Source organism: Hyla sarda, chromosome 1, assembly GCF_029499605.1.
Source record: "Hyla sarda isolate aHylSar1 chromosome 1, aHylSar1.hap1, whole genome shotgun sequence".
NCBI classification, from domain to species: Eukaryota; Metazoa; Chordata; class Amphibia; order Anura; family Hylidae; genus Hyla; species Hyla sarda.
This window is the reverse complement of record NC_079189.1, coordinates 527,199,243-527,225,267: the sequence shown is the minus strand read 5'-3', so window position 1 is coordinate 527,225,267 and position 26,025 is coordinate 527,199,243. Positions and strand designations below refer to the sequence as shown.

The 26,025-nt window shown below is 40.3% G+C and overlaps 2 protein-coding genes across 7 annotated transcripts in view; one reads left to right on the top strand and one right to left on the bottom strand.

Annotated features, from left to right (window-relative positions):
• DHFR (dihydrofolate reductase) overlaps nucleotides 1–26,025 on the top strand; it is a 268,430-nt gene that overhangs the window by 105,617 nt on the left and 136,788 nt on the right. The window lies entirely within an intron of this gene.
• The window catches only part of MSH3 (mutS homolog 3), a 193,778-nt gene that overhangs the window by 72,025 nt on the left and 95,728 nt on the right, over nucleotides 1–26,025 (bottom strand). For 4 of the 5 annotated variants that reach the window (XM_056539377.1, XM_056539398.1, XM_056539404.1 and 1 more), the window contains 3 exons: nucleotides 22,172–22,298; nucleotides 20,187–20,271; nucleotides 6,588–6,697 (listed from right to left, as the gene is read on the bottom strand). In XM_056539377.1, the coding sequence (XP_056395352.1) occupies nucleotides 6,588–6,697; nucleotides 20,187–20,271; nucleotides 22,172–22,298 (322 nt within the window). The remainder of the gene's footprint in view (nucleotides 1–6,587; nucleotides 6,698–20,186; nucleotides 20,272–22,171; nucleotides 22,299–26,025) is intronic. The other variant, XM_056539388.1, reaches the window with a different exon arrangement.

Here is a 26,025-nt window from a genome sequence, read left to right as displayed (position 1 = left end):
ACTGTAATTACTTATATTGTGTATATATACTGTGTACAGTCGGTATATAGCTCTATAAGGTCCTATATATAATCACATATTGTATACAGATCATGTGTACAGCTGGTATCTACTTCTATATGGTCCTGTATATAGTCACTTATATAGTATACAGATCGTGTGTATAGCTGGTATTTACCTCTATATGGTCCTATATATAATCACTTAGATTTTATACAGATCCCATGTACAGCTGGTACCTACCTCTATATGGTCCTATATATAATCACTTATATTGTATAAAGATCCTGTGTATATCTGATATCTACCTCTATATGGTCTTATATACAGTATATGCACTTATATGGTGTATATATCCTGTGTATAGCTGGTATCTGCCTCTATATGGTCCTATATATAATCACTTATATTGTATACAGATCCTGTGTACAGCTGGTATCTACCTCTATATGGGCACTGTATGGGGGAATACAGTGGTTTTATTTGGTAACAGTTCGGTGCATTAGACGGTTACTGTATGATGTACTGTGTGTTCCTGATGCACCAGTATCATTTGGACCTTCTATTATTTTTATACTGGTACTAGCTGAGTACCCAGCGTTGCCCGGTTTTTCCTTCCTAATCCTTGTTGGGGAGTAAAATCAACAAAGGAGGAAGATTTTGACTTCATATCCCGTCCTCATATATTGTCGTCATATCCTGACCTCATATCCCAACCTCATATCCTGACCTCCTATCTCAACCTCATATCCTGTGATCATATCTCAACCTCCTATCTCGTCCTCACATCCCGACCTCATATCTCAACCTCCTATCCTGTCCTCATATTTCGACCTCCCATCCCGTCCTCATATCCCAACCTCCTATCCCGTCCTCCTATCTCGACCTCCTATCCCGACCTCATATTTGCAAGCCAGACCGATGCACAAAAAGGGTAGATAATAAAAAAAGGGTGGGGCTTAAATGTGGGCATGTCTTTGCAAGATGGGGTGTGGCTTTCAAGCCAGATTGACACATTCACCAGGAGATGCAGAGCGGCGCTTGTGTAGTAAGGTACTGGAAGTCCCATATACTTGCATGGGACTTAAAACAAAAACCCATCTTTTATATAAGGGTGTAGGTAAGGGTTAATTTAACTATCATATATTTTTATTTGACATATAAGTAATATGTGTACCAGGTATTACTGAAATATCTCCAGCCGTAAGGAAGTTACGTGAGAACATATGAGCCCTCATACCACCACTTATATGGAAAAATAAAAAAGTTAGAGGTCATCAAAATAAAGGGATTATAAACGTACTAATTTGGTTAAAAAGTTTGTGATTTTTTTTAAGCGCAACAATAATATAAAAGTATATAATAATGGGTATCATTTTAATCGTATTGACCCTAAGAATAAAGAACACACGTCATTTTTACCATAAATTGTACGGCGTGAAAACAAAACCTTCCAAAATTAGCAAAATTGCGTTTTTTGTTTTAATTTCCCCACAAAAATAGTGTTTTTTGGTTGCGCCATACATTTTTTGATATAATGAGTGATGTCATTACAAAGGACAACTGGTCACGCAAAAAATAAGCCCTCATACTAGTCTGTGGATGAAAATATAAAAGAGTTATGATTTTTAGAAGGCGAGGAGGAAAAAATGAAAACGTAAAAATTAAATTGTCTGAGTCCTTAAGGCCAAAATGGGCTGAGTCCTTAAGGGGTTAAACAAAAAACCCCGACCCTCACAAATGGGGGTAGTTAAGGGTTAAAATAACTATCCTATATTTTAGTGGACATATAAGTAACATGTGACCAAGTATTATCGGAATATCTCCGGCCGTTTCGCAGTAACATATATATCCCATAGACTTGTATAAGACTTTAAACAAAAACCCTGGCCCTGGCAAATGGGGGTGAATAAGGGTTAAATGACCTATCCTATATTTGTTGTTGACATATAAGTAACATGTGTGCCAAGTTCCATGTTAATATCTTTAGCTGTTTGGACGTGATGCTGGAACAGATTATTGGTGTCTGTGTATAGTGTTTTTTTTTGGTCTTTATGTGGTGCTATAATTGGTTTCATGTATACTTTTATTATTGGTAATATTGGTCCCGGTACTCTGGATTTGGCCATTAACAATATGATGGTAATATATATGGGGATTGGTAATATTGGTCTAAGTATACAGGATTTGGTCAGTAACAGTATGATGGTAATATGTATGGTGATAATATTTCTTCTTGCATACTGTTTTTGTTGGTAATATTGTTTAGTATACAGAAGTTTTGCAGGGGACCCTTGCTTTATTTAGTCTGGGGGCCCAAGTGTTGCTAGTCTATTTAATGATATTAAATAATGGATATGAGGGCATTTTGGTTGGTGTCATTTTATAGCAGGGTGGGGCAGCATTTCATTCTCGGACAGTGGGGAAGTGGCCGGTAGCATAAAAAGGAACGACAGGAGCCTTCCTAGTGCTCCCCACTCTAAGGGCCAAGCACATGGGTCAGATGGGCCTGGGCATTGTGTGCAGGGGATGTGAGCACTATTGAGCTACATACCTATTTAGCTACCTGGCTATCTATCTAGCTACTTACCTAGGTATCAAAAAAAAAAACGAATTAGCTAGCTACCTACTAGTTAGCTAACAACTTTCATACCTAGCAAGCTAACTACTTGGCTACCTACTTTTGTCGCACTGTGTATCATACAATGTCAAACTTAATGTAAGGAAATTGAGTCACACTTCCAACTACAAATGGCCGCTTTACCAGCTGTCGGGTCGCGCCATCAAAATTCTCAGCACCAGGCCCATGATGCTCTTAATCCGGCCCTGCCTGGGAAAGTCCCATAGGCTTAGTCTTGGTCATGTGGCACAGAGCTGTGAGAGAACGTGCTTAGCGGACACTTGTCCCAGCAACTTCTAGCGATCCGTCAAGGTCTGATCAACCAGACCCTGACCGTTCAAAACGTCTGATATGTCTCTCTACTTTTAAAGGTTTTTGAAAGTAAAAGTGCCCATTTAAGGTAAATTTCCTTTCAGTATAAGATACTACTATTGTATGTGTAACAGGGGTATGAAACACTAATCTTTATTATTGTATGGAGTGCCAAATATCATAAAAGTAATACAATAAAATAATAATAATACAAACAGAGAAACTCGCAATCGCTATTTGGACAGTTAATCTGCCTGCAATCATCCTCACATATGGTTCCCGTTGGTTCTATTAATCTGAAGCCTAACTGCCCGTCCAATTCTTCCTAAATAATCCTCAAAATGAAAAAGTCATCCAACAAAACGTGACCTATTTTTCACCTCTGATCTCTGTATCCCGCTCTAAGGCGCAATGATAAATTATTCCTCCAAGGTCTTCAACCTCTTTTTTGTTGAGTAATTAAAAACTATTATTTTCCACCTAGCCGCAATACTAATGCAGGCAGGTATATCTAATCTACCAGCACATGTAAGGGAAGATAACACAACAAGAACATTCATCAGAAGTTTAATAACTACTAAACAAATAGTGGAATGAAGTTTTTCCTCAAATGAAACACAAACTCCGATTAATATTGCCTCCAGATTAGAACTATAATTAGAATTGTTCTCTGGGTTGTGATCCTAAAATCGACTTAGTTGGAAGGGTTTAACCAAGTTGCATAACTCCTGTTAGGTTAATGGGAGTTGAGTTAAAGGAATAGTCCCATGCCAAAACGTATCTCCTATCTGCAGGATTGGGGATAAGTTTTAGATTGCGGGAGGTCCGAACACTGGGACCCCTACGATCTCCTGTACGGGGCCCCGGCTCTCCCCGGGAGGTGTGTGTCACTGGGAGAGCACAAGATTGCCGAACAGCCCTCAAATAGATATATATGGAGGGGCATTGGTGGCCCCCGCTTTGTGCAGGGTCGTCATGCGCAACTCCTGGGGAAAGCCAGGGCCCCGTACAGGAGATCGCGGGAGTACTGGAGATACTTTTTTTGGCATGGGACTTCTCCTTTAACAGCCTAGCATCTCAACTGTTTATGAAGCTACTGATTACTTCTATGAGAGTCATATAAAACAGTCTATCTGGCTGTTTATGGCATTCCGACCTCCTATAGCCACCACAAGCAGGCCAGAAGAGACTTGGGTTTTTCAACTTTGAGATAGATGTGGGTCCCACCTCTGGAACCTGCATCTATCAGACATTTATGACATATTCCGTGGATATGATGTAAATGTTGTAGATAGGAATACACCTTTAGGGGGAGATTTATTCCAAACTTGTCCAGAGGAAAAGTTTCCCAGTTGCCCATAGCAACCAATCAGCTCGCTTCTTTTATTTTTAACAAGGCCTCTGCAAAATGAAAGAAGCGATCTGATTGGTTGCTATGGGCAACTGTTCAAGTTTTCCTCTGGACAAGTTTTGATAAATCTCCCCCTTAATGTCCATTAAGATCCAGCCTGTGCTGAAAATCTGGAGGCAATATTAATCAGAGTTTCTATTTCATTTGAGGGAACACTTCATTCCACTATTTTTTTTAGCCGTTATTAAACTTCTGATGAATGTTCTTGTTGTGTTATGTTCCCTTACATGCGCCGGTAGATTAGATATACCTGCCTGCATTAGTATTGCTGCTAGGTGGAAAATAATAGTTTTGTAATTATAGTTTAATGTCCCAGAAGTTAATATTTGAACGAAGACAAAAAATTCTATTTCTGATCGAACTGTCGGCACATGAACTCAATAAAATTTGTACCAATACATACATTAAAATATTGCTGAGTTTTCACTGAACACATTATTGCAAGTACACAACATTGATGTTAGAAATTAAAGACAGCAAGATAGAGTGAACATTCAATAAGCAGATATCGGATATAAAAATCAAACTTTTTTTCCAGAATTATAATATCACCCATATCCCCACTGTCCAACACACAATGAAATATTCGGTATACAGGACAATACAATGGGACTACAGTGTAACACAACGTAATTATTGTTGGATTTTGTGTTTTGACATAATGATATTTGATGTGATTGCTATTTTTAATCCGTTACCATATAGAAAGGTTAAGAGTTGGTATCACAGCATATTAGTAGTGAGTGTCCTTTACATACTGTGGTAAATCATTGAATTCTTCATGTGGTCCTGGTCTCCATATGTATGACAATTTTAAGAGATATGAAGATATTTCATAAGAAACCTTGCCAGGTCCCAGGGGCCCCACACACTGGGAACAGAAAGGTGAGGTGCACATTGTTCTGGCACTGTTCTCCTTGGCTCTAGGTGATGCTACACAGAGCTGAAAAACATGGCCGGTATTCACCAGGACCGGTATTCAGTTACCACGGAACGAGGACACAGAGGCATCTCCTCGCCTGTCAAGTCCTGGGTTTGTACCATCTCAGCTATCATTACATCTTTACAGGTACAGCTTGAAAATAATGGCCCAGATTTATCAATCAACTTGAAACCCTAATTGTCTGGTTTTGCCATAACAACCAATCAAAGCTCAACTTTCCCTTTACAAGAGCTCGTTAGAATTTAAAGCTGAGCTGTGATTGGTTGTTATGGGCAAAACCACACAATAAGGGTTTCAGAATGATTGATAAACCTGGCCAATATTATGTATATGAAAAAAAGACCAGTACCATTGATTTATAGAAATCTGTAATAACAAACCTTTTTCCCAACAAGATCAAGTGGCTGCATTTGCCTTCTAAATAAGGGTCGATTTGATTGATTTCTTGTGTTGTATGTAAATAAGCTTTTATAAGCCCATTCAGCCACTAATGTGCACTTTGAAGGTTCATATAGAAGAAACTTCTGAACTGATTTGTGGCAGAAATGAGGGACGGCAGCCATATTAGTGCTTTGCATATGTAAGAATGGCTCAGAAGAGTTCTTTGTTATAAAGTATGGGAAATCTAATAGCCTACCAATAGTAAAACTAGGGGTGTATGGTAGGAGCATTATATCTCTAACTGGTTAAGATTAGTGGTGGCTATGTTTTCCTCATCTCCTGACTGCAAACAGGCAGTGAAATAGACTAATACGTAACATTTATCTGGGTTTGACCTTTTAAATTCCTACTAACAGTTTCCAATATGTCTGACTGATCTACTGTAGTTCAGTTCATAATTTCCAGATGAGCAAGGACTTGACGCCATACATGTAATTCTTATTTTCTAATTGAGGTTTGTTGACTGTTTCATTATTCTTACGTTTTACTAAAGTATCACAATATGCAATATTGGAATCCTGAAGGCATATAAAAATTAAATAAGAAAACATATGTATATCAGCCAAGTTCATAAACCCATGAGTATAAAACATATAAAAGATGCATAAAACCACCCAACTTGAAAAGCTGAAAACAAACAAGGCAGGGTATAGACAGCATGGACTGGCATCAGTATATATATCCTAAAAATACATCAGTTGGGACTAAAGGTAAAACCTTTTGTAACGTTATGAACATTGTGGAAAATTGAAAAGTAAAGTCCACAGAGGACAGGAATTTTCTTTAACGTATATTTTACTAAACGTATGTACTGAATAATGTCATTATTGAAAAATGATACATAATATGAAAATAGTCACCTTGGATCAATAAGTGGTTGAGTCACCCATTGCCTAAGCTTCCTTTTGCCAAATGGGGTTCTTGTGTGGTCCAGGACCCATATTAAACTCCCCTTCATCTTCTGGTCTGTCTGTATGTTAGAGAGAGGATTATAGCAATAGTTGACAAGTTACAACTATGTTCATAGGCTATACAACCATTAGAAACTTACTATGCTGCCCCTAGAATGTTATGGGTGTTGTCTTTACTTTGTTGTCCCTACATTTGTGCTGCCCCTCTAGATTTAAACCTGGTCAATGATGCTCTGTGCCATTTTAATACAGAGAATACATGTTGTTATTTATCTGAATGATAATAATTTCCCAGGTCACCTGTCTCAAAAAAAAAACATGAAAATACAATCATCATCATCTGTACATAATGGTGGAATCTAGCAATGCAAATGGTAGTGCCCCTCAAATATATTTTTTATTTATTTTTTGCTGCCAATTAGACATTGATTAATACTCTATTAGGTTTTACGCAAAATTCTCTAATTTTGTAATTCCTTTAAACCCTTGGGAGGGAAGAAGAAAAGTGAGGATTGTATGAAGAATATGTGACTTTTCTTTTTGGTTTTATGTTTCATATTTCTTATCCTCTGCCTCTAAAATAAAACAATATAAAAAGAAAACGAATTGTTATTCATGGTTGTGGTCACTTTCAGGAAAAATAACTAACTAACAGTAGAGAAAAAGTGTAGACTAAAACTTAACATTTAATTAGTACCTTAAGCTGTTCTCTCAAAACTGAAATAATGTGTGGTAATTACACACCATTAAAACTAAATAATGATTCCGGCGCAAGAGGATCAACACTTGTACACCATGTAGTCACTAGTGATAAGTATATAATAAAATAAGAATCAGCCTGGCTATCAATGGCCCTAATGCCGTAGGACACTGGGAAGGACTTACAAGGTCCTACCGTATCCCTAGGTAACCTGACCCTAGGTGGAGTTGTCGTCCTAACAAGGACGGCCCCGCACCGGAACCTACCCTATTCTATTACACTGACTAGTCCCTAACCTGAACTTACTTACTTGCTAAAGTAAGGAAGCTACCTTTTCTATATTGACCAAAATCCTAGGTGTAGCTTATAAACATTAGATATTGTTACAGTACCTTGTGAGTAATCGGTATGGATAATATTATTAGGAGTCCTCCAACAACTTATAGCAAGAGAGTGTCAAAATTAATAGGAAAAGGATATTGAATTATGCCCTTGTGCAGTATAAAACTAGACATTTAATGCATGCAATAGGATAGACATGATGCAATTGCTGACACATATAACACTATTCTCTTGTGCAGAATTAGTTAAACATATAGGGGGACATTTATCAAAGGATTTATGCATTTTTTTGGCTTCTATTTTGTCTCACAAAATGTCGCATGTGAGACATTTTGCATTTACGGGAGACTTTTTAACAGAGAATCTAGGAAAGCAAAATCTACAAATCTTGCATTGGTATGCTATTTTCGAGCATGCAGTGTCCCTGAATTTATGAAGTGCGACTTTTGCTCAAAAGTCGCTTCACGCATAAAAAACTCATAAATATAAGCAAAGTCCGACCTGGCTCAGGAAAACAGCTTACACAAGCTATAAATGAAATTTCTTACTGCCAGACATATGCTTCTATTAGCGCCCAAGATGGGTGAGTCTGGAGGACCACAGTCTTGTAGGGTCTCATTTTTTTAACCTTCCTGCACATGTTTTTATTTAAAAAGGGGCCTTCCTGATCTTGCCAAGCTACAACTCCCAGCATGCACATTCAACACTTTGCTGTTTGGGCATGATGTAGTGAGTTGTAGTTTTTCATAATCTGTTAACCCCTTAAGGATCACAGGTTTTTTCATTTTTGCACTTTTGTTTTTTCCTCCTGACCTTCTAAAAATCATAACGCTTTCAATTTTCCACCTACAGACTCATATGAGGGCTTTTTTTTTTTTTTTGCGCCACCAATTTTACTTTATAATGACATTAATAATTTTACCACAAAATCTACAGCAAAACCAGAAAATGGTGAGTTATACTCACAGATAATTGTATTTCTTGGAAGTTTCCATGACAGCACCCTGAGATTGCCTCACCTAATTGGGACAGGAAAAACACTGAGTGTTTAAAACCCCACCCCTTCCTCTTCATTCCCAGTGTATTACAAAGAACACAGAGTAGAAAGGGGAAAAAAAAGGTGATCACCGAAAGGACCAAACCAGAAAGAAAAGTAAACCAAAAAGGGTGGGTATTATGGGTGCTGTTATGGAGACTTCCAAGAAATACATCGGTGAGTATAATTCTGTTTCAAATTTTTTATTGAAAGGTTTTTTAAACATTGACAAGAACAAACAATATAAATTTACAAAGAGACTTGGGCTAGATATATAAGCATACATGAGGTCAATGTCCACCAGGCATCACGCATCTCAAATGATACTGTAGGGTATGGCACAATGGTATAAACAGCAATCCCCACTAGACATCGCTCCCCAAGATACACTCAATCTCCAGTTGTTAGTAAACCAAAGATTGAGAATTTAAAGTCACAATAACTCAACTTAATCTAAAACCGGGAGAGGAAGAGGTAAATGGGAAGTAGGAAAAGGGAGGGGGGGGGGGGGGAGGCACTTGAGTACAGGCATCATTGGCTAGTGGTAGTACGCTAAAAGTAAAAGTCAAGCAGTATGTGAGGCATAGGGTGACTCAATCCAAGGTTGCCAATTAGTCAGCATTTGCGGAGTACTACCTGTGTTGAATACCACAGCTCTTTCACTAAGGTATGATTGATTCAATAAACGATAAAATTCAGAGACACTAGGGATAGTTGGGACATTAATCTAGTAGCATGTACGAAAAAGGAAGTTGGTAAAGAAATGGGTCACGTTCTATATAGATATAGTAATTTTGGTAGAATTAGCATTTTAAAGGAAGAAACTCTTCCCAGCCAGGAGATATCATTATTACGTAAGGTCTCAAGCTCAGTTTTCATTAGAGTTAAGAATGGGGCATAGTTACACATAAATAGTTTAGTAAACATAGAAGGAATGCGTACTCCTAAGTAAGTAATGTAGTTTGACCTCCAGTCTAGAGGAAATTTAGCTGTAAGTAAGGAGATAAGGTTAGCAGGCAAATGGATAGGCAGTACCTGTGATTTTACTGTATTGAGTTTATAATAAGACACTCTACTATATGCATTTATTAGGGAAAGAGATTCTGCTAAGGATTGTTCTGGTTGTTCCATGGTCAAGATTACGTCATCCGCATAGAGTGAGATGAGATGTGAGGTTTTCCCAACTGTCACCCCTTTAACTACGCGATTACTTCTAAACGCCAGAGCTAGTGGCTCTATGCACAATACGAATATTAAGGGGGACAAGGGGCAACCCTGTCGGGTGCCAATTGTAATGGAAAAGCTATCTGATAGAGAGCCGTTAGTGAAAACCCTAGCGTTAGGGGCCAAGTACAAGGCCTGAATGGCCTTTAATATAGGACCGCTAAATCCCATTCCCTGGAGCACCGAGAAAGCAAACAACCAATGAATGCGATCAAACGCCTTCTCAGCGTCCAGGGAAAGAAAAACAGATTGAATTCTATTACTATCCACATGGTGTAGGAGATTTAGCACCCTTCTAGTATTTTCAAAGGCCTGTCGGCCTCTTACAAAGCCAACCTGGTCACCTAAGACCAGGTGTGGTAGTAGAGAAGCAATGCGATTGGCGATAATTGAAGTGTAAATTTTAACATCTAAATTTAACAATCAGGTAGGCCGGAAGTTTCCCGGTCTATCTGGTAGTTTGCCGGGCTTGGGCAGTGTGACAATTAGTGCTTCCTGATTCTCCCCCGGCATGGTACCTGATTCAACAGATTCGGAATAAAAGGCTAATGCGTGAGGGGTAAGAATGGATTAAAATTTTTATAATAACAGGCAGCCCATCGGGGCCCGGTGATTTACCAATTTTTAATGTTTTGACTACAGATAACCATTCATCAGCAGTTATAGGGGAATTTAAAGTTGTCAATTGTGCAGTGGAAATGCAAGGTAGAGGTAGGTTGCGTAGTTTATCAGTGATGTCTGATTGTGAAGGTTGAAAGGTGTTGGGGTCATTAGCTAAAGTATATAAATTAGAATAGTAGTCTCTAAAACTATTAGCTATTGCCTGAGGGTGAAACAATTTATGTGTGGAAGTAGAGTCCCACAGGTATGGTATTTTTGACTTCACATGTTTAGCCTTCAACCTGTTGGCCAGAAACTTGCCTGCTTTGTTATTAAATAAATGATAGTGTGATTTAAGTTTACTTAGTTTCCTAGCGTAGTCATCAAAAAAGTGAGCATGAATTTGTGTGCGTATAGCACGTAACTATTGGGCTAATTGGTTAGTAGGGGAGACTTTTTTCAGATCCTCCACCATTCGTTGCTTCGTTAATAAAGCATTTAAATGCAAGGATCTATCCTTTTTAGAATGTGGCCTAATTTAACAAAAGAGCCTCTGATTACGGCCTTATGGGCGTTCCACACAATAGTGGCAGAGACCTCCGGGGTGACATTATCCACAAAATAGGAAGAGAGATCCAACATTAATTTAGCTCTATAAGTAGGGTGGCGCAATAGATATAGATACAAACATATGCATACATGGTATATTTTTTTCTATGATTTCTAATAAGATAGGGGCGTGATCCGACCATTTTTTGGGGGGTAATGGTGGAAGAACCAAGCAAGTCCAACAACAATCTACCAACCAGGAAAAGATCAATTCTGGAGTAGCTATTAGAGACAATTGAGTGAAAGGTATAGTCAAGTTCATTTGCGTGAAGAACACGCCAAGCATCATACAAATCAGATTGACTTAGTATCGGATATAGCGAGACTGAGCGACCGATTGTTGAGGAGGAATGATCAATCTCAGCATCAGGGACCGCATTAAAGTCTCCTGCCAGAAGCAGGTGACCTTGCTGGTGCTTGCTGGTGATCCTCATAATCTTCCTCAAAAAGCGGATCTGTCCTCTATTCGGGGCATATACAGACACAATGGTATATAAACAACATTCTTTATCTTACAAATCAACAGTACATATCTGCCCATCGTGTCAGTAACCGAATTTAATAGCTGAAATGCAACAGAATTCTTAATTGCTATGAGGACTCCGCGAGCTTTAGACTTAAAATGTGAATGAAAAACATGCAGAAATTGCGCGTTTTTAATCCTATGTGCATCTGACGCCAGGAGATATCACAAGAGGCCGTTTTCGCCTCTGACCACAAGTATGAACGCTTCTGAGGGGCATTTACGCCATTAACATTAATAGATAAGACCTTAATAACCATTATAAGTAAGGAAACAGCTCAATAATGGCGAGCATAAAGACATTAAATGTGCAGCAGGTACTCTTCTTCCAAGATAACAGCTTCTTCTTGCATACAATAAGTGCCTGAAAGACATAAACGGGAAGGGAAGGAATGGGAGGGAAGGGGGGGGGGGGTGGAGGGAAAACGAACAAACATAAAAAGAACGTCACTCCAAATAGATACTGGAGCAGAAAGTCCAGGAAATAGTGATGAAGCAGTATCATCGTTCGCTATGTTGGGGGTGTAGGAAGTCATTTGTAAGCCGGGTTATAATGTAGAAAGAACAGAACAAAGTTCAAAGGACTCTTCAACGGTAGCCTCCATTGCGTCCCTCGGCCACCCTCCAATCAGCATATGCCTTTGCAAGCGGGGATGAGGATCTAGGTTCAGGTAATTCCACAGCTATATCCCAGGATTTGAGCATTTTGACTCCTTCAGTGAGAGACCTGATGACATATGAAGCATCTCCTCTTTGAATGATGAGGCATGTAGGATATCCCGATTTGTATATCACTTTTTTGTTACGCAGTGCCATTGTAATAGGGGCTAGATTTCTCCTCAACTGCAGCGTAGCAGCTGATAGATCCATATACAAAGTTATCATATTAAATCGGTCTGGGAATGCTGAGCGGTCTCTGGATTTGGACATCACCGCCTACTTTACATGAAAAAAGTGGACCCTGGCTAAAACGTCCCGCGGAACTTCTTCTGACAAATGTCTCGGCCGGGGGACTCTATGTGCTCTATCTAGGAGTAAATCAGCAGGCGAGAGATCAGGGAGAAGTGCTCCCATAAGTTCAGTTAGGTAGGCAGAAAGATCTTTTGCTGTGACATTTTCAGGTACACCCCTGAATTTAATGTTAGCTTTGAGGTCAAAGAGGTCAGCTTCTAGGTCATAATGGGCATCAATCAGATTATTATGAGATGTGGTAAACTCCGCCATTTTCTGTTCAGCGTGATCCACCCTGCCTTCAACTTCTGCTATAGCTGAGGAAAGGGGCTGTACTGCCTGCTTCATATGAGACGTTATGGAAGTGTGAAGGGTTAAAAGCATTCTCTGCAGTGAGATTTCCGTGACAGGGACATCAGAGCAGGGATGGCCCCAAAAAGATTTACACCGAGGTCCAAAGAGTCCTCCGGAGCAGGTAAGCAACCATCCCCCTCCCCTGCATTGTCTAAACTGGGACGCTGCTTCAGGGGGCTAGCAGAAGCAGGGGAGGTAGGGGCCGATGCTCCGGCGCCATGCCTGCTCTGAGATGAGCGCTGTGAGGCATCTCTTCCAATAGTCTCTAACACCGCCGCTAGATTCGCCAGGTCATCAGAAGCCCGGGGTAGGGATGAGCTGCGCCATTGGTCAGAGCAGCGCTGTGTGTCCTTTGTGCAGGCAGGCACATGAGGAGAAGTGTGCGCGCTGGCAGAGGTGGCCGCGCCATCTTGAATGAACTGGCGGCCCAGAGGAGCAGAGAAATCAGTGAGTTTCTTAGGGTTGCGCTTAGAGTTACCTCTCCGGCAGGTGGACATCATGTCAGGAGGGTTTCCAAGAGGTTTTAGTCACGGATGCACGCTGACAAGAAGGCTATAGTCGCTGGTATACCCGCTTAAAGACGGAGCTCCTAACTCAGACAGCCATCCCGCTCCGTAGCCAAGTCACGCCCCCTCGGTGAGTATAATTCCCCATTTCCCCTGTAGTCTCAATGACAGCACCCTGAGATAAATACCAAAGCCATGTCCTGATTAGAAAGAACATGTAATCTATATTGTTTGGAAAACGTATGTAAATTTTTCCATGTGGCTGCACGACAAATATGCTCCACAGAAGCAGATGCTCTTTCTGCCCATGAGGAAGAAACTGCACGGGTAGAACGAGCCTTTAAGTCAAGAGGGGGATCTTTTCCTCTTGCTGAATTCGCTTCTGAGATGGCCATGTGGATCCATCTTGCAATAGAACTTTTGGAAGCCTTTTTCCCCTTGTTGGGACCTGCAAATTGGATAAAATTTGAGAAGAGAGTGTGGCAAAAGAACCCTTAGGACCGGCGCTGCGACTAATAGGAGTGGTAATGCTGTAATCCAGGTAATGGAGGAAGTAATGATGAAGTCCAGGTAGTGATAAAGATCCTCAGCAGGATCATTTATTGACAAAAGATAAAAGATTACGCGTTTCGGGAGGAGCCCTCCCTTCCTCAGATCAGGGTACACAAACAATGACATGCAGGGTTTATATAGGGCACAAGATGGCTGCCAAGGTCAAGGGGAGTGGTTTACAGGTAAAAGACAATTTTCATATTAATACAAAAAATCCTGTTAGGACCTTATAATATCATAAACATATTATATTGCATATTCACACATCAGTGATCATATGGAAATAAACTATTAAACATGCAGCAGAACATCCTAGACACTACTGTAGGGTAAGTGACGTTCAACAAACACCACTGAGGCCCCGGAAACGGACAACAGTGGTGTTTGTAAACATCACCACATGTAACTAGATGCGTGTAAACAGATACAAGCGCGCTGCCAGGATAACTGACAGAGCGCGATCGCACACAGTGCATTCAGTGAAGCGGCCGGCTGTGTAACCAAGGACGCGTAACCAAATACACTGGTCACATGTGCTAGGAACGGGGAGCGAGTCACAAAGCGGACTGCTCACTGAATGTGCTGTGTGCGATCAGGCTCTGTCAGTTATCCTGGCAGCGCGCTTGCATCTGTTTACACGCATCTAGTTACATGTGGTGATGTTTACAAACACCACTGTTGTCCGTTTCCGGGGCCTCAGTGGTGTTTGTTGAACGTCACTTACCCTACAGTAGTGTCTAGAATGTTCTGCTGCATGTTTAATTGTTTATTTCCATATGATCACTGATGTGTGAATATGCAATATAATATGTTTATGATATTATAAGGTCCTAACAGGATTTTTTGTATTAATATGAAAATTGTCTTTTACCTGTAAACCACTCCCCTTGACCTTGGCAGCCATCTTGTGCCCTATATAAACCCTGCATGTCATTGTTTGTGTACCCTGATCTGAGGAAGGGAGGGCTCCTCCCAAAACGCGTAATCTTTTATCTTTTGTCAATAAATGATCCTGCTGAGGATCTTTATCACTACCTGGACTTCATCATTACTTCCTCCATTACCTGGATTACAGCATTACCACTCCTATTAGTCGCAGCGCCGGTCCTAAGGGTTCTTTTGCCACACTCTCTTCTCACATTTCCATAGGACGACCTGGGTCGATTCCTGTAACCCACTGGCTTGACAGCGTCTCTAGGATTGATGGTACCCCATGTTGCTGGGGTTATATGCCTATTACTACCGTCTTGAGGTGAGCGGCCATCTATAAGCCCGGTGGGGTCATCCCCTTATTCTCCCCACCTCTCACGCATTATATAGGGGTAATACACGAGGCGCCGTCCTTTGGTCTTTTTCTTTTTTCTTTTCTACAAATTGGATAAAAGGTTTTTGTCTCCAGGAACGAGGGGATTCAACATACTGTAAAATGGCTCTTCTTACGTTTAAAAAATTGAAGGATCTTTCCTGATCATTTTTAGGAGCCGAGCAAAAGGAAGGAATAATAATATCCTGTGACCTATGAGAAGAAGAAACTTTAGGCAAAAAATTTGGGTCTAGTTTGAAGATAATTTTATCATCCCTGACCGTAAAGAAAGGCTGTAAGGTAGAGAGGGCCTGAATCTCACTGATTGCAGATGTTTTTGCTACCAAAAATACAGTTTTTAAGGTAAGGAATTTAATAGAGATGGACTCCAATGGCTAAAGGGAGGCTCAGTAAGGGCTACTACAAGGACTATATTAAGGTTCCAAGGATGACAGAGGTTAGTAATCCTAGGCCTAAGTTTTTCAGTGGCTTTAATAAATCTAGAAACTGAACAGTCATTTAATTTAATTTGGAAAAAAGAGGGCTGAAACCTGAACCTTTAAAGTACTCGGAGAGAGACCTAGATCAAAGCCATCCTGTAGAAAATTAAGTATATCAGGAATGTTAGGAGAGTCAAGTGAAAAAGAAGACCCACACCAAGAAATGTATTTTTTCCAAACCTTAGAATAGATCTTAAAGGTGACAGGTTTGCGACTGGCTAGCAGGGTGTTAATTATTTTTTCAGAAAAACCCTTCCTCTCTAGCAGGAGCTTCTCAGTTTACAGGCCGCTAGACTGAGGGTATGAACCTGACTGTTCTGGATCGGACCCTGGGTAAGGAGGGAACAGTTTGGGATCTGCCAGACTCAGAGATTTTAGAAGAGTAAACCAACTCCTTTTAGGCCAAAAGGGGGCGATCAGGATTAACATACAAGATTGGATCATCAGCTTGTGTAATACTCTGGGAATTAGGGCTATTGGGCGGAAGGCATATCCCAGGCTGAAAGACCAGTTTTGAACTAAAGCATCTACTGCCAATGGAGAGTCTCTGGGATTCAGAGAGTAGAATCTTTTCACTTTGTGATTTTTATTGGAAGCGAACAAATCTATCTGGGGTAGGCCCCAGGAGCTGATTATTGACGAGAATGCCCAATTTGCTAGAGTCCATTCCCCTGGATCTATGAAGTGCCAGCTTAGAAAATCTGCTGAGTGGCGAGGCCCCCTTGATGACGAATAAGCGCCACTTCAGTTGTGTTGTCTGAGTAGATGAGAACATGTTTGTTTTTGCAATAAAGTTCCATGTCCTGGAGAGCCATCCAGATGGCTAATAACCTTCAGGTTTCCTGATTTGTTTGCCAGAGAAGGACTCCATCTTCCCTGAACAGAAAGGTTTTCTGAGTGGGCTCCTCATATGAAAACCCAGGTATTAACCTGGTAAGTGGAAAACAATAATAAAATTATTGGAATAGAGGAAAAAATATATACTCCCCCAGCAGGAAAAAGATCTCCTGCACTCACAGAGTTCCTTCCTGAATTGGGACAGGAAAAACACTGGGAATGGAGAGGAAGGGGTGGGGTTTTAAACTCTCAGTGTTTTTCCTATCCCAATTAGGCGGAAGCAATCTCAGGGTGCTGTCATGGAGATGAAAGTGGAAAGAATATTTGTGGGGCTAAATTGAAAAAAACAAACAAACAAAAAAAAAACGGTGGTTTTCGTTTCTACGCAGCGCACTTTTTGGTAAAAATTATTCTGTAGGTCCATACGATTAAGTAATACCAACTTATATAGGTTTGATTTTGATTTACTTCTGTTAAAAAATTATAACTTTATGCACAAAAATTAGTAGGTTTAGAATTTCCTATTCTGACCCCTATAACTTTTTAATTTTTCCATATACGCCATGATCTGAAGTTTTCATCAGTGCCATTTATGTTTTGCTGGGACTTTTTCATAGTTTTTTATACAAATTGACTAAAGAGTATACAAATTGACCAAAAATACGCAATTTTGGACTTTGGTATTCTTTTTTACGTTTACACCATTGCCTGTACGGTTTAATTAATGTTATATTTTTATAGTTCGGAAATTTACCCACGTGGCGATACCACATATGTTTATTTTTTTAGAATTTTAGTATGTTTTTATATTTTCTTTATTAGAATTTCTTGGTCTGTGTAATTCCTTTTTTTTTTTTCATTTCTCAAATGATGCTTATACACATATCCAATGGGGTCAGAATCAAGGTGGCTTGGGGGTGAAAGGGACATTGTGGTAGACTCTAAGTCTGGGTTTTCACAGTCCGAAGTCATTTTCAGCAGGATCTGTACTGCAGCACTAGGCGGGTCAGGGTGATTTTTCAGTTGCCCCACTGTAAGAGGCAATTTCACAAACTCTAGGTGGTGTAACAACAGACTTCACCGGACTCCAGAGCTCATCGGATTAATCTTCATGTGAGGTATTTTCATTTTAATAGGTGTTTATCAAGTTTTTGCGACATAATCATTACTTTTGTGTAACTTTTTGATCAAAATGTCGCACAGAGGCAAATAAGTAAAAAATGAAAGGAAAAATCCAGAAGCACGTAAGAAAGCGATGAGAGAGGTAAGTAAACAAAAGAAATACGACCACCCGGCCACCTAGAACATCTGCCAGCTATGTTGTGCAACTACAACTCCTAGCATGTCCGCACTGGAAGAGCATTCTGTGAATTTTACTTGAAAAACATAGCAGCATGGTGATGAGGTCAGGTATACCTATATATGGGTATACCAAAGTATGGGTTTGGACTTTACTAATTTATTGCCCAGATTTGACAGTGAGCCATCTCCAAATCCTGACTGTAGTCAGTAAAAATTAATTTACAGAGCAATATTTTTGAAAATATAAGTGAGAGCCGTCAAACACCTGAGTACCAGGTTAACAAAAGAGAGATACTGACTCATGATTGGGAGGCTTACACTAAGCCCTGGCTTAAGAATGCACTTCATCTATAAGAATTTGGTCTTCGGTGCACAAACGTCTTTATTAGATTCTCAGCATAAAACAGTGTGGAGCACAGTCATGCAGAGCGGGAGGCACAGACACCAGTAACATACAAGGGGTGGGACAGCTGTTTTGTAGGATGGACCTACTTCCTCAGACTATATATACACACTTAAAAATCCACAATATATATTTAAATATATATTTAAAAAAATTTACACATTTTCAAACATTTAGGGCAGAATAATAACAGGTGACAAGTTGTTTTTTATAAGTGATGTTCAGAAGTCATTCTTTAAGTTTTGCTTTTATCTGTGCAATAAAATATGCCATGCATACATAATTTATTGATTTTTGATTATCTGCGCCAAATTTATCAAGCCCCTGGGATAGCTTGATAAATATGTAGTACAGAAGCAAAACTAAAACAAAAAAATGCATACACATATTGCCCTGTCTGTGATGGGGGATTATACATTCCAGGGGTGTGTATTAGGCATACATTCTCTTAATATAAAACATATTAAAGGAGTTCTCCAGTCTTGAAAAACTTATCCCCTATCCTAAGGATAGGGGATAAATTTCAGATCGCGGGGGGTCAGACCGCTGGGACCCCGCAATCTGCCGTACGGGGCCCCGGCAGCCTGCGGGAAGGGGGCTTGTCAACCACCGCACAAAGCGGCGGCTGACATGCCCCCTCAATACATCGCTATGGCAAAGGCGGAGCAAAGCCTTCTGCAATCTCCGGCTATGCCATAGCGCTGTATTGAGGGTGTGTGTCAGCCGCTGCTTCGTGCCGTGGTCAACACGCGCTCTCTAGCCGGGGCCCCCGTACAGGAGATCAAGGGGGAAAACCCAGTGGTCAGACCCCACACGATCTGAAACTTATCCCCTATCCTTAGGATAGGGGATAAGTTTTTCAGGACTGGACTACTCCTTTAAAATAAGTTCACGCCCCTCTGATGATTCCCTGAACAAATTATTACAAAGCATGACACTATTCCAATATATACCATAAGCAAAGATAAACAAACGTACAAAAAAAGGAAAGCTATGTGTAGTGACTTGTCCGTGTCTGACCCAAAGGGTTAAACTTTCTTGGGCTTTGATTTGGTTTGGTTGCTGGCTACGCCCTAGCTATCTGAGCTGACCACCATGTTGAGATCGCACCTCTGTGGCTGGCTATTTGAACCTGCAGTGTGCTTCTAGTCCATGGCAGTAAAAGACTCTGTTTAGTAACCAGCAATCTTATAGTGTTTCTGACTTCAGGTTTTGATCTTTGACTCTGCTTTTTGACTACTCTCCTGCTTAGTATTCTGGTACTCTGCTTACTCGTGTTATCGACCCCGGCTAGTCTGACCTCGCTTAACTGTATGTTTGTTTAGGTTTTTCTTGTAAGCTTTGTGTGCCTCCAGCTGTTGCCCGTCTCCGACTGTTTTGTATTTTATGGTTTTGACTCTGTCTGTCCCTGCACGTAGTTAGGAAGGGACCATCCTCGTCGTTGTGGACCCATTATTTAGGACGGGTAGACAAGTAGGCAGGGACAGATGGTGTGGGCAAGATTAGAGCTTCACTCAATCCTTGCCCAACATGACACTATGAACATAAAAGGCCCATAGTAAGATGGGTTTTGTTTTGGAGCTTCTAGTTAAAGGCAACTATCTGATGACAACATACCTCTATGTTTGACCACAAATTGCTGAGACAGAACCAACCAGAAATATGTGTAGGAAGAGATAAGGGGCACTTCAGACATCCAGAAGTAAACATCATCATACTACAATGTTCCAATATATTGGAAAGGGCATGTCTTACCCATTACTACTAGAATGCAGATCACAGTTGCAGACATGACCAGGGACTTACTTGATTTTGCAAGATTTCCAGGTTTCTTAGAGTTGTCCCATTCATATTAAAACATTTAACTGAGTTACGCATTGGCATAAAACTGCTAAAACAAAAAACACAAGGAAGAAAAGTAAGTAAACCTTTAACATCTTGTATGGACCTTCTGATATTTCAGGGCTGGGCGGTATACCGGTTCATACCGAATACAGAAATGTTTGTGCTGCACGATATGAATTTTAACCCATACCGCAATACCGGTTTTCGAGAATGAATGAATTATCAGCGCTGTGCTGTCCCCACATTGGGGAACTAATCATATGTGACCTGCGAGTGCTGTTCTACCCCCCCCCCCCCCCCAATTAATTATCAGCCCAGCGCTGCACTGTCCCCAAATTACAGTTATATACTGTGGAACTGCCAAAAGTTACAAAAATACAGTGATACACACATTTGGTCATACCGCCCAGCCCTATGATATTTATATATTTTTCAGGTATATTGTACTTCTCATTCAAATATTTTTCATTGTAGATTTAAGAGCGTCTTCTTTTTAATCCAAGTACGGGATTACAGTCTTTTTTTTTTATTCCTTATGCAATGCAGTTAAAACTAAAGTGTAAATATATATTTTATCTTGTTTTATTCATATTTTTAAGAGGGAGAACTTTTTCATTCCATTAAAGAGTACCTGTCATGATCTTGTAAAACTTTATAATCCTCCCAGTTCACTCCCCCATCATGATAACCCCCGCCCCCCTTCCTTTATTTATATTATTTTTTTTGTTTTCTACCTTGATATTGCTCTGTATTTTCTGCTCAGTCTCAGTCAGATTCACAGACGGGGAAGGGGCGTTACCCAGCAGGTGTGACATCATCCAAAGCCATACAGGGGAGAATTTCCTCCCACACTCTGCTACACACAGCCAGAAGCAGTTCATTGTAAGATGAACTATGATTGGCTAAGGCTGTACCCTCCCCTCAGCACTCCGGACTGCATTTCCTTATTTTGGACCGCTGTCAGGCCAGCAGTAGTCCAAACTCTGTGCAAGAGATAGGGGAAATGTGCTTTGGATAAGTAGGGAGACACCTAGTGGCAGCTTTTTTAAACACAAATAAAACATAGAAAACTTCATAAATTTTTTTTTATTTACCATAAGAAGTGCAATAGCAAAAATTAGTTTTAAAGCCAGTGCCCATTTACACAATGATTATTTTGTCCCACTACAGGAAGATACAATCATTTCATAACTAGGCTATTCTGTGAAATTGTTAGTATTACAAACAATTATTGTCTGTCAGTGTAACTCAATACTTATAGTTTTGCCATACTCATGCATCTGCACCCAGAAGTCATGCTCTTGGGTGCCAATTGGCTAACAGAGGGAGCCCCACACCAAATATTCAATCTACGGTCTAGCAAGCAGAGATGTGGAATACTTTTTTGTCAGGTCTTGATTGATTGTGTCACCAGTCTTAGTGTCTGTAAAACTATAGCCCCACACATAAAACTGCCTGGAGCAGTGAGATGGAACCCATAGAAGTCAATGAAGCCTTTATTGTGTGGAGGTTTTTTTTTTTTTTTTTCATTATTATTCATTTAAATTTCATAGAAATATAACCAAAAAAAGAGAAACCTCTGCATACTTCACTGTATTCCTCATTGTTTCTAGGGAAGAATATCTACATATTCATAGCACTAACATATTCATAGCAACACACTGAGTCCTGGCATACAGAGCTGTACAAGTCTCCTTGTGCCACTGTGCCAAGAGCAAGTAAATGTTATGCCCTGAATGAAATTTACTATGCAGAGAAGGTATTTTTGCATAACTGGCAGAGCCACTAAACTTGTTTGAGTAAAGAAATTTTTAACACCATCTTAGAACACCCTATACGCCAGCTTCCTGTACTCCTAAGACAATAGAGGCATATAGCCTAACTGCCCTATGGACTAGCATGCAGTAGCCTGTGGAAGGTAGACATTACATATGTACAGCACCAACCTTGGATTGTTCAGTATCTTCTCCAGACAAAATTCTTTCAAATATGTGATGAGCGCTGCCAATGAGCAAATGACTGTCTTGTCTAGCTTCAGGACCTGCATTAACCTTAAAGCACCTGATGATAGATCTAGGCACAAAGATATGAAACAATTAGGAATGGTAAAAAATAATATCAAATTGTTCATTTTAACAGGATATAGTAAAGGATAAGCGAAACGTACAACAATTATTATGAAGGAATATGTCAGCAGGACAGAAACTTTCATGCATAAAATTTTATAACATGCCCAAAATTGCCTATAATGTGATCATCTGAGGAGGCTGAAGAACAAGCAGAGAGAGAGAGGCTAGTTCTATTGATAGCAGCAGCCCTGCCTCCCCGTACTCTCAGTCCTGCCTGGAGGTACGCAGCATCCCTGGCCACAATGAACAGCAATAGTGATGAGCCTGCTTCTTGACAAGGAATACAGATTTGGATAGGTGGAAATTCTGGCAGGGGTCCTTTCCTTCCAGTGGAAAAATTTGACTGTGGCAGGTAGCGCAACATTGTGTCACAGTCGGATTTTTCTACTGGAAGGAAAGGACCCCTGCCGGGATTTCCACCTATCCACATCTGTATTCCTGCATTTCACACCGTCCTCGAAGGGGACCAATGGCCAGCTGCTCCCGACACACTGTACCAGAGACGTGCCAAAAACGCTGATCCGTGTTGTGCCTGTATAGCAAAAAATGCAAAGGTGATCAGGTCCAATACCATTTGTGTTACCTTCCCTTGGTATCTCTGATAATCGGCACTATAAAGCGCCATCTCTATCTCCCCTTTTTTTCTGCAATCTCCAATTGCTTCTTGACTGCAGATTCTGTGGACCAGTTTAACCATAAGCAGGTAGAGTTGCCTTACGCAATACATGACAAACATTTATAAGCTTGCTTATGGAGCATATTTGGGCAAAACGTAAAATAAAAGTTGAGGTACACATTGAAGGAGAAGTCTCATGCTCAATGTTACTAAAAGAGGCATCCCCTATATGCAGGGTGACAGGAGGTCCCCCGCCAATATCTGTATGCTCCCCCACAGAATGGCATGTCACAATCTCCCCCCCCCCCCCCCATATTTCTCTATAGGAGAGCCGAAGAATGCCGAACGGTTCTCCCATAGAGTTTTTTTTAGTAACATAAAGCATGAGACTACTCCATTAAAGGGAATCTGAGAGCTGTGTATTATGCTCAGAGCTGCAGACATAGTCAGATAGCTGATAGGGAGATAAAACAAATGTTCCTGTCTCTAAGCTGTTGGCTCTTTGCAAAATTATGAAATCATTGCTTTCCTTCTAAGCTCAAGGGTCATAGACATGGTGCTGAGCTGAAGAATACATGCCTCCTGTCTCCTCCACCCCTGCATGATTGATGAACAGGGCTCAGTAACTCTTTGACTTTTGAGCTTAGAAAAAACCTCATAATTTTATAACTTTGCAAACAGTCATAGGTTAAAAGAAAGGTATCATTTGTTTCCACCCATGTCTGCACCTCTGCGCATGATAAACACCTCACAGATTCCCTTTAATGGTTCTCCAAGAGTTTTCAGGGTCTGTGCAGATGATGAATCATTTCAAGGAAAAAATAGATTATCCATGTCAGAAATTCAGCCTTTCATGCTGTGTATTCCGTTGCAGTTTTGGACACAGATTAGGGTACATTGGGTACATTTTCTCCCTGTCAACTTAATGCGGTTTCAACACAAATATTTGACATGCTTTTTTCTTTTTCAACTGCACACAGATTTCTAAAATCACATTGGAAACATCCACACTATATAAACTATGGTGGTGATTCCCTTTAAAGATAATAAGGATGTCGTTATTTGTATTATTTATATGAATTTTGGAGTCTGCATAGACAATCTGCATAAACTTGTTACTTGTGTCATGTGAACAAGGCTGTAATGATGCTGCAAAGTCCAAAGTTGTGAAAGTCTGCTGCATCTAAATATATCCTGAAAGTAAAGGAAAGTCCTTACACAGATGCTGAACTTTTATGTCAAATTCAAGAAGACATCACACCACAATATGACAAGACTGAGCCTTTCTAGACACATTTTCTCTATAATACAGGGTGGGCCATTTATATGGATAGAAGATTGCAGAAAGAAAAAACTGCTGCGGTGGCGCTGCCCAGGTGGATAACAAGAAGATTGGACTCAAATGGTGTGGTGAAACATGTATTTTATTCATACATGAATTGGCCGTGCAAGACGCGTTTCGAGGGTAAAGCTTCCCTCTTTATCAATTGCATAAAGAAGGTATGTAATTGATAAAGAGGGAAGCTTTACCCTCGAAACGCGTCTTGCACGACCGATTCATGTATGAATAAAATACATGTTTCACTACACCATCCGAGTCCAATCTTCTTGTTCGGGACATTTAGCCCACAGAATTACACGAGGCGCCATAATCTATTTTTTTGTTCCGACTATTTATATGGATACACCTTAATAAAATGGGAATGGTTGGCGATATTAACTTCCTGTTTGTGGCACATTAGTATATGTGAGGGGGGAAACTTTTCAAGATGGGTGGTGGCCATGGCGGCCATTTTGAAGTTGGCCATTTTGAATCCAACTTTTGTTTTTTCAATAGGAAGAGGGTCATTTGACACATCAAACTTATTGGGAATTTTAAAAGAAAAACAATGATGTGCTTGGTTTTAACGTAACTTTATTCTTTCATGAGTTATTTACAAGTTTCTGACCACTTGGATTGTTGGATTGTCAATGCAACCCTCTTCTCCCACTCTTCACACACTGATAGCAACGCCGCAGGAGAAATGCTAGCACAGGCTTCCAGTATCCGTAGTTTCAGGTGCTGCACATCTCGTATCTTCACAGCATAGACAATTGCCTTCAGATGACCCCAAAGATAAAAGTCTAAGGGGGTCAGATCGGGAGACCTTGGGGGCCATTCAACTGGCCCACGACAACCAATCCACTTTCCAGGAAACTGTTCATCTAGGAATGCTCGGACCTGACACCCATAATGTGGTGGTGCACCATCTTGCTGGAAAAACTCAGGGAACGTGCCAGCTTAGGTGCATAAAGAGGGAAACACATCATCATGTAGAAATTTCACATATCCAGTGGCCTTGAGGTTTCCATTGATGAAGAATAGCCCCACTATCTTTGTACCCCATATACCACACCATACCATCAATTTTTTGTGTTCCAACAATCTTGGAGGGATCTATCCAATGTGGGTTAGTGTCAGACCAATAGCGGTGGTTTTGTTTGTTAACTTCAATATTCACATAAAAGTTTGCCTCATCACTAAACAAAATCTTCTACATAAACTGAGGGTCTTGTTCCAATTTTTGTTTTGCCCATTCTGCAGCACCTGAAACTACGGATACTGGAAGCCTGTGCTAGCATTTCTCCTGCGGTGTATATAGTAGTATATAGCAGTGTATACGGATACTGGAAGCCTGTGCTAGCATTTCTCCTGTGGTGTATACATTGGTACATTAAAACCAAGAACATCATTATTTTTCTTTTGAAATTCCAAATAAGTTTGATGTGTCACATGACAATCTTCCTATTTAAAAAACAAAAGTTGGATTCAAAATGTCCGACTTCAAAATGTCCGCCATGGTCACCACCCATCTTGAAAAGTTTCCCCCCTCACATATACTTATGTGCCACAAACAGGAAGTTAATATCACCAACCATTCCCATTTTATTAAGGTGTATCCATATAAATGGCCCACCCTGTATACTGATTAAAACTGGAGATTTTTTTTCTTTGAGCAGTTCAAGTATGAAGCACTGGACGGCAACCAGAAGTTATTTACATGAAGTGTTGCAC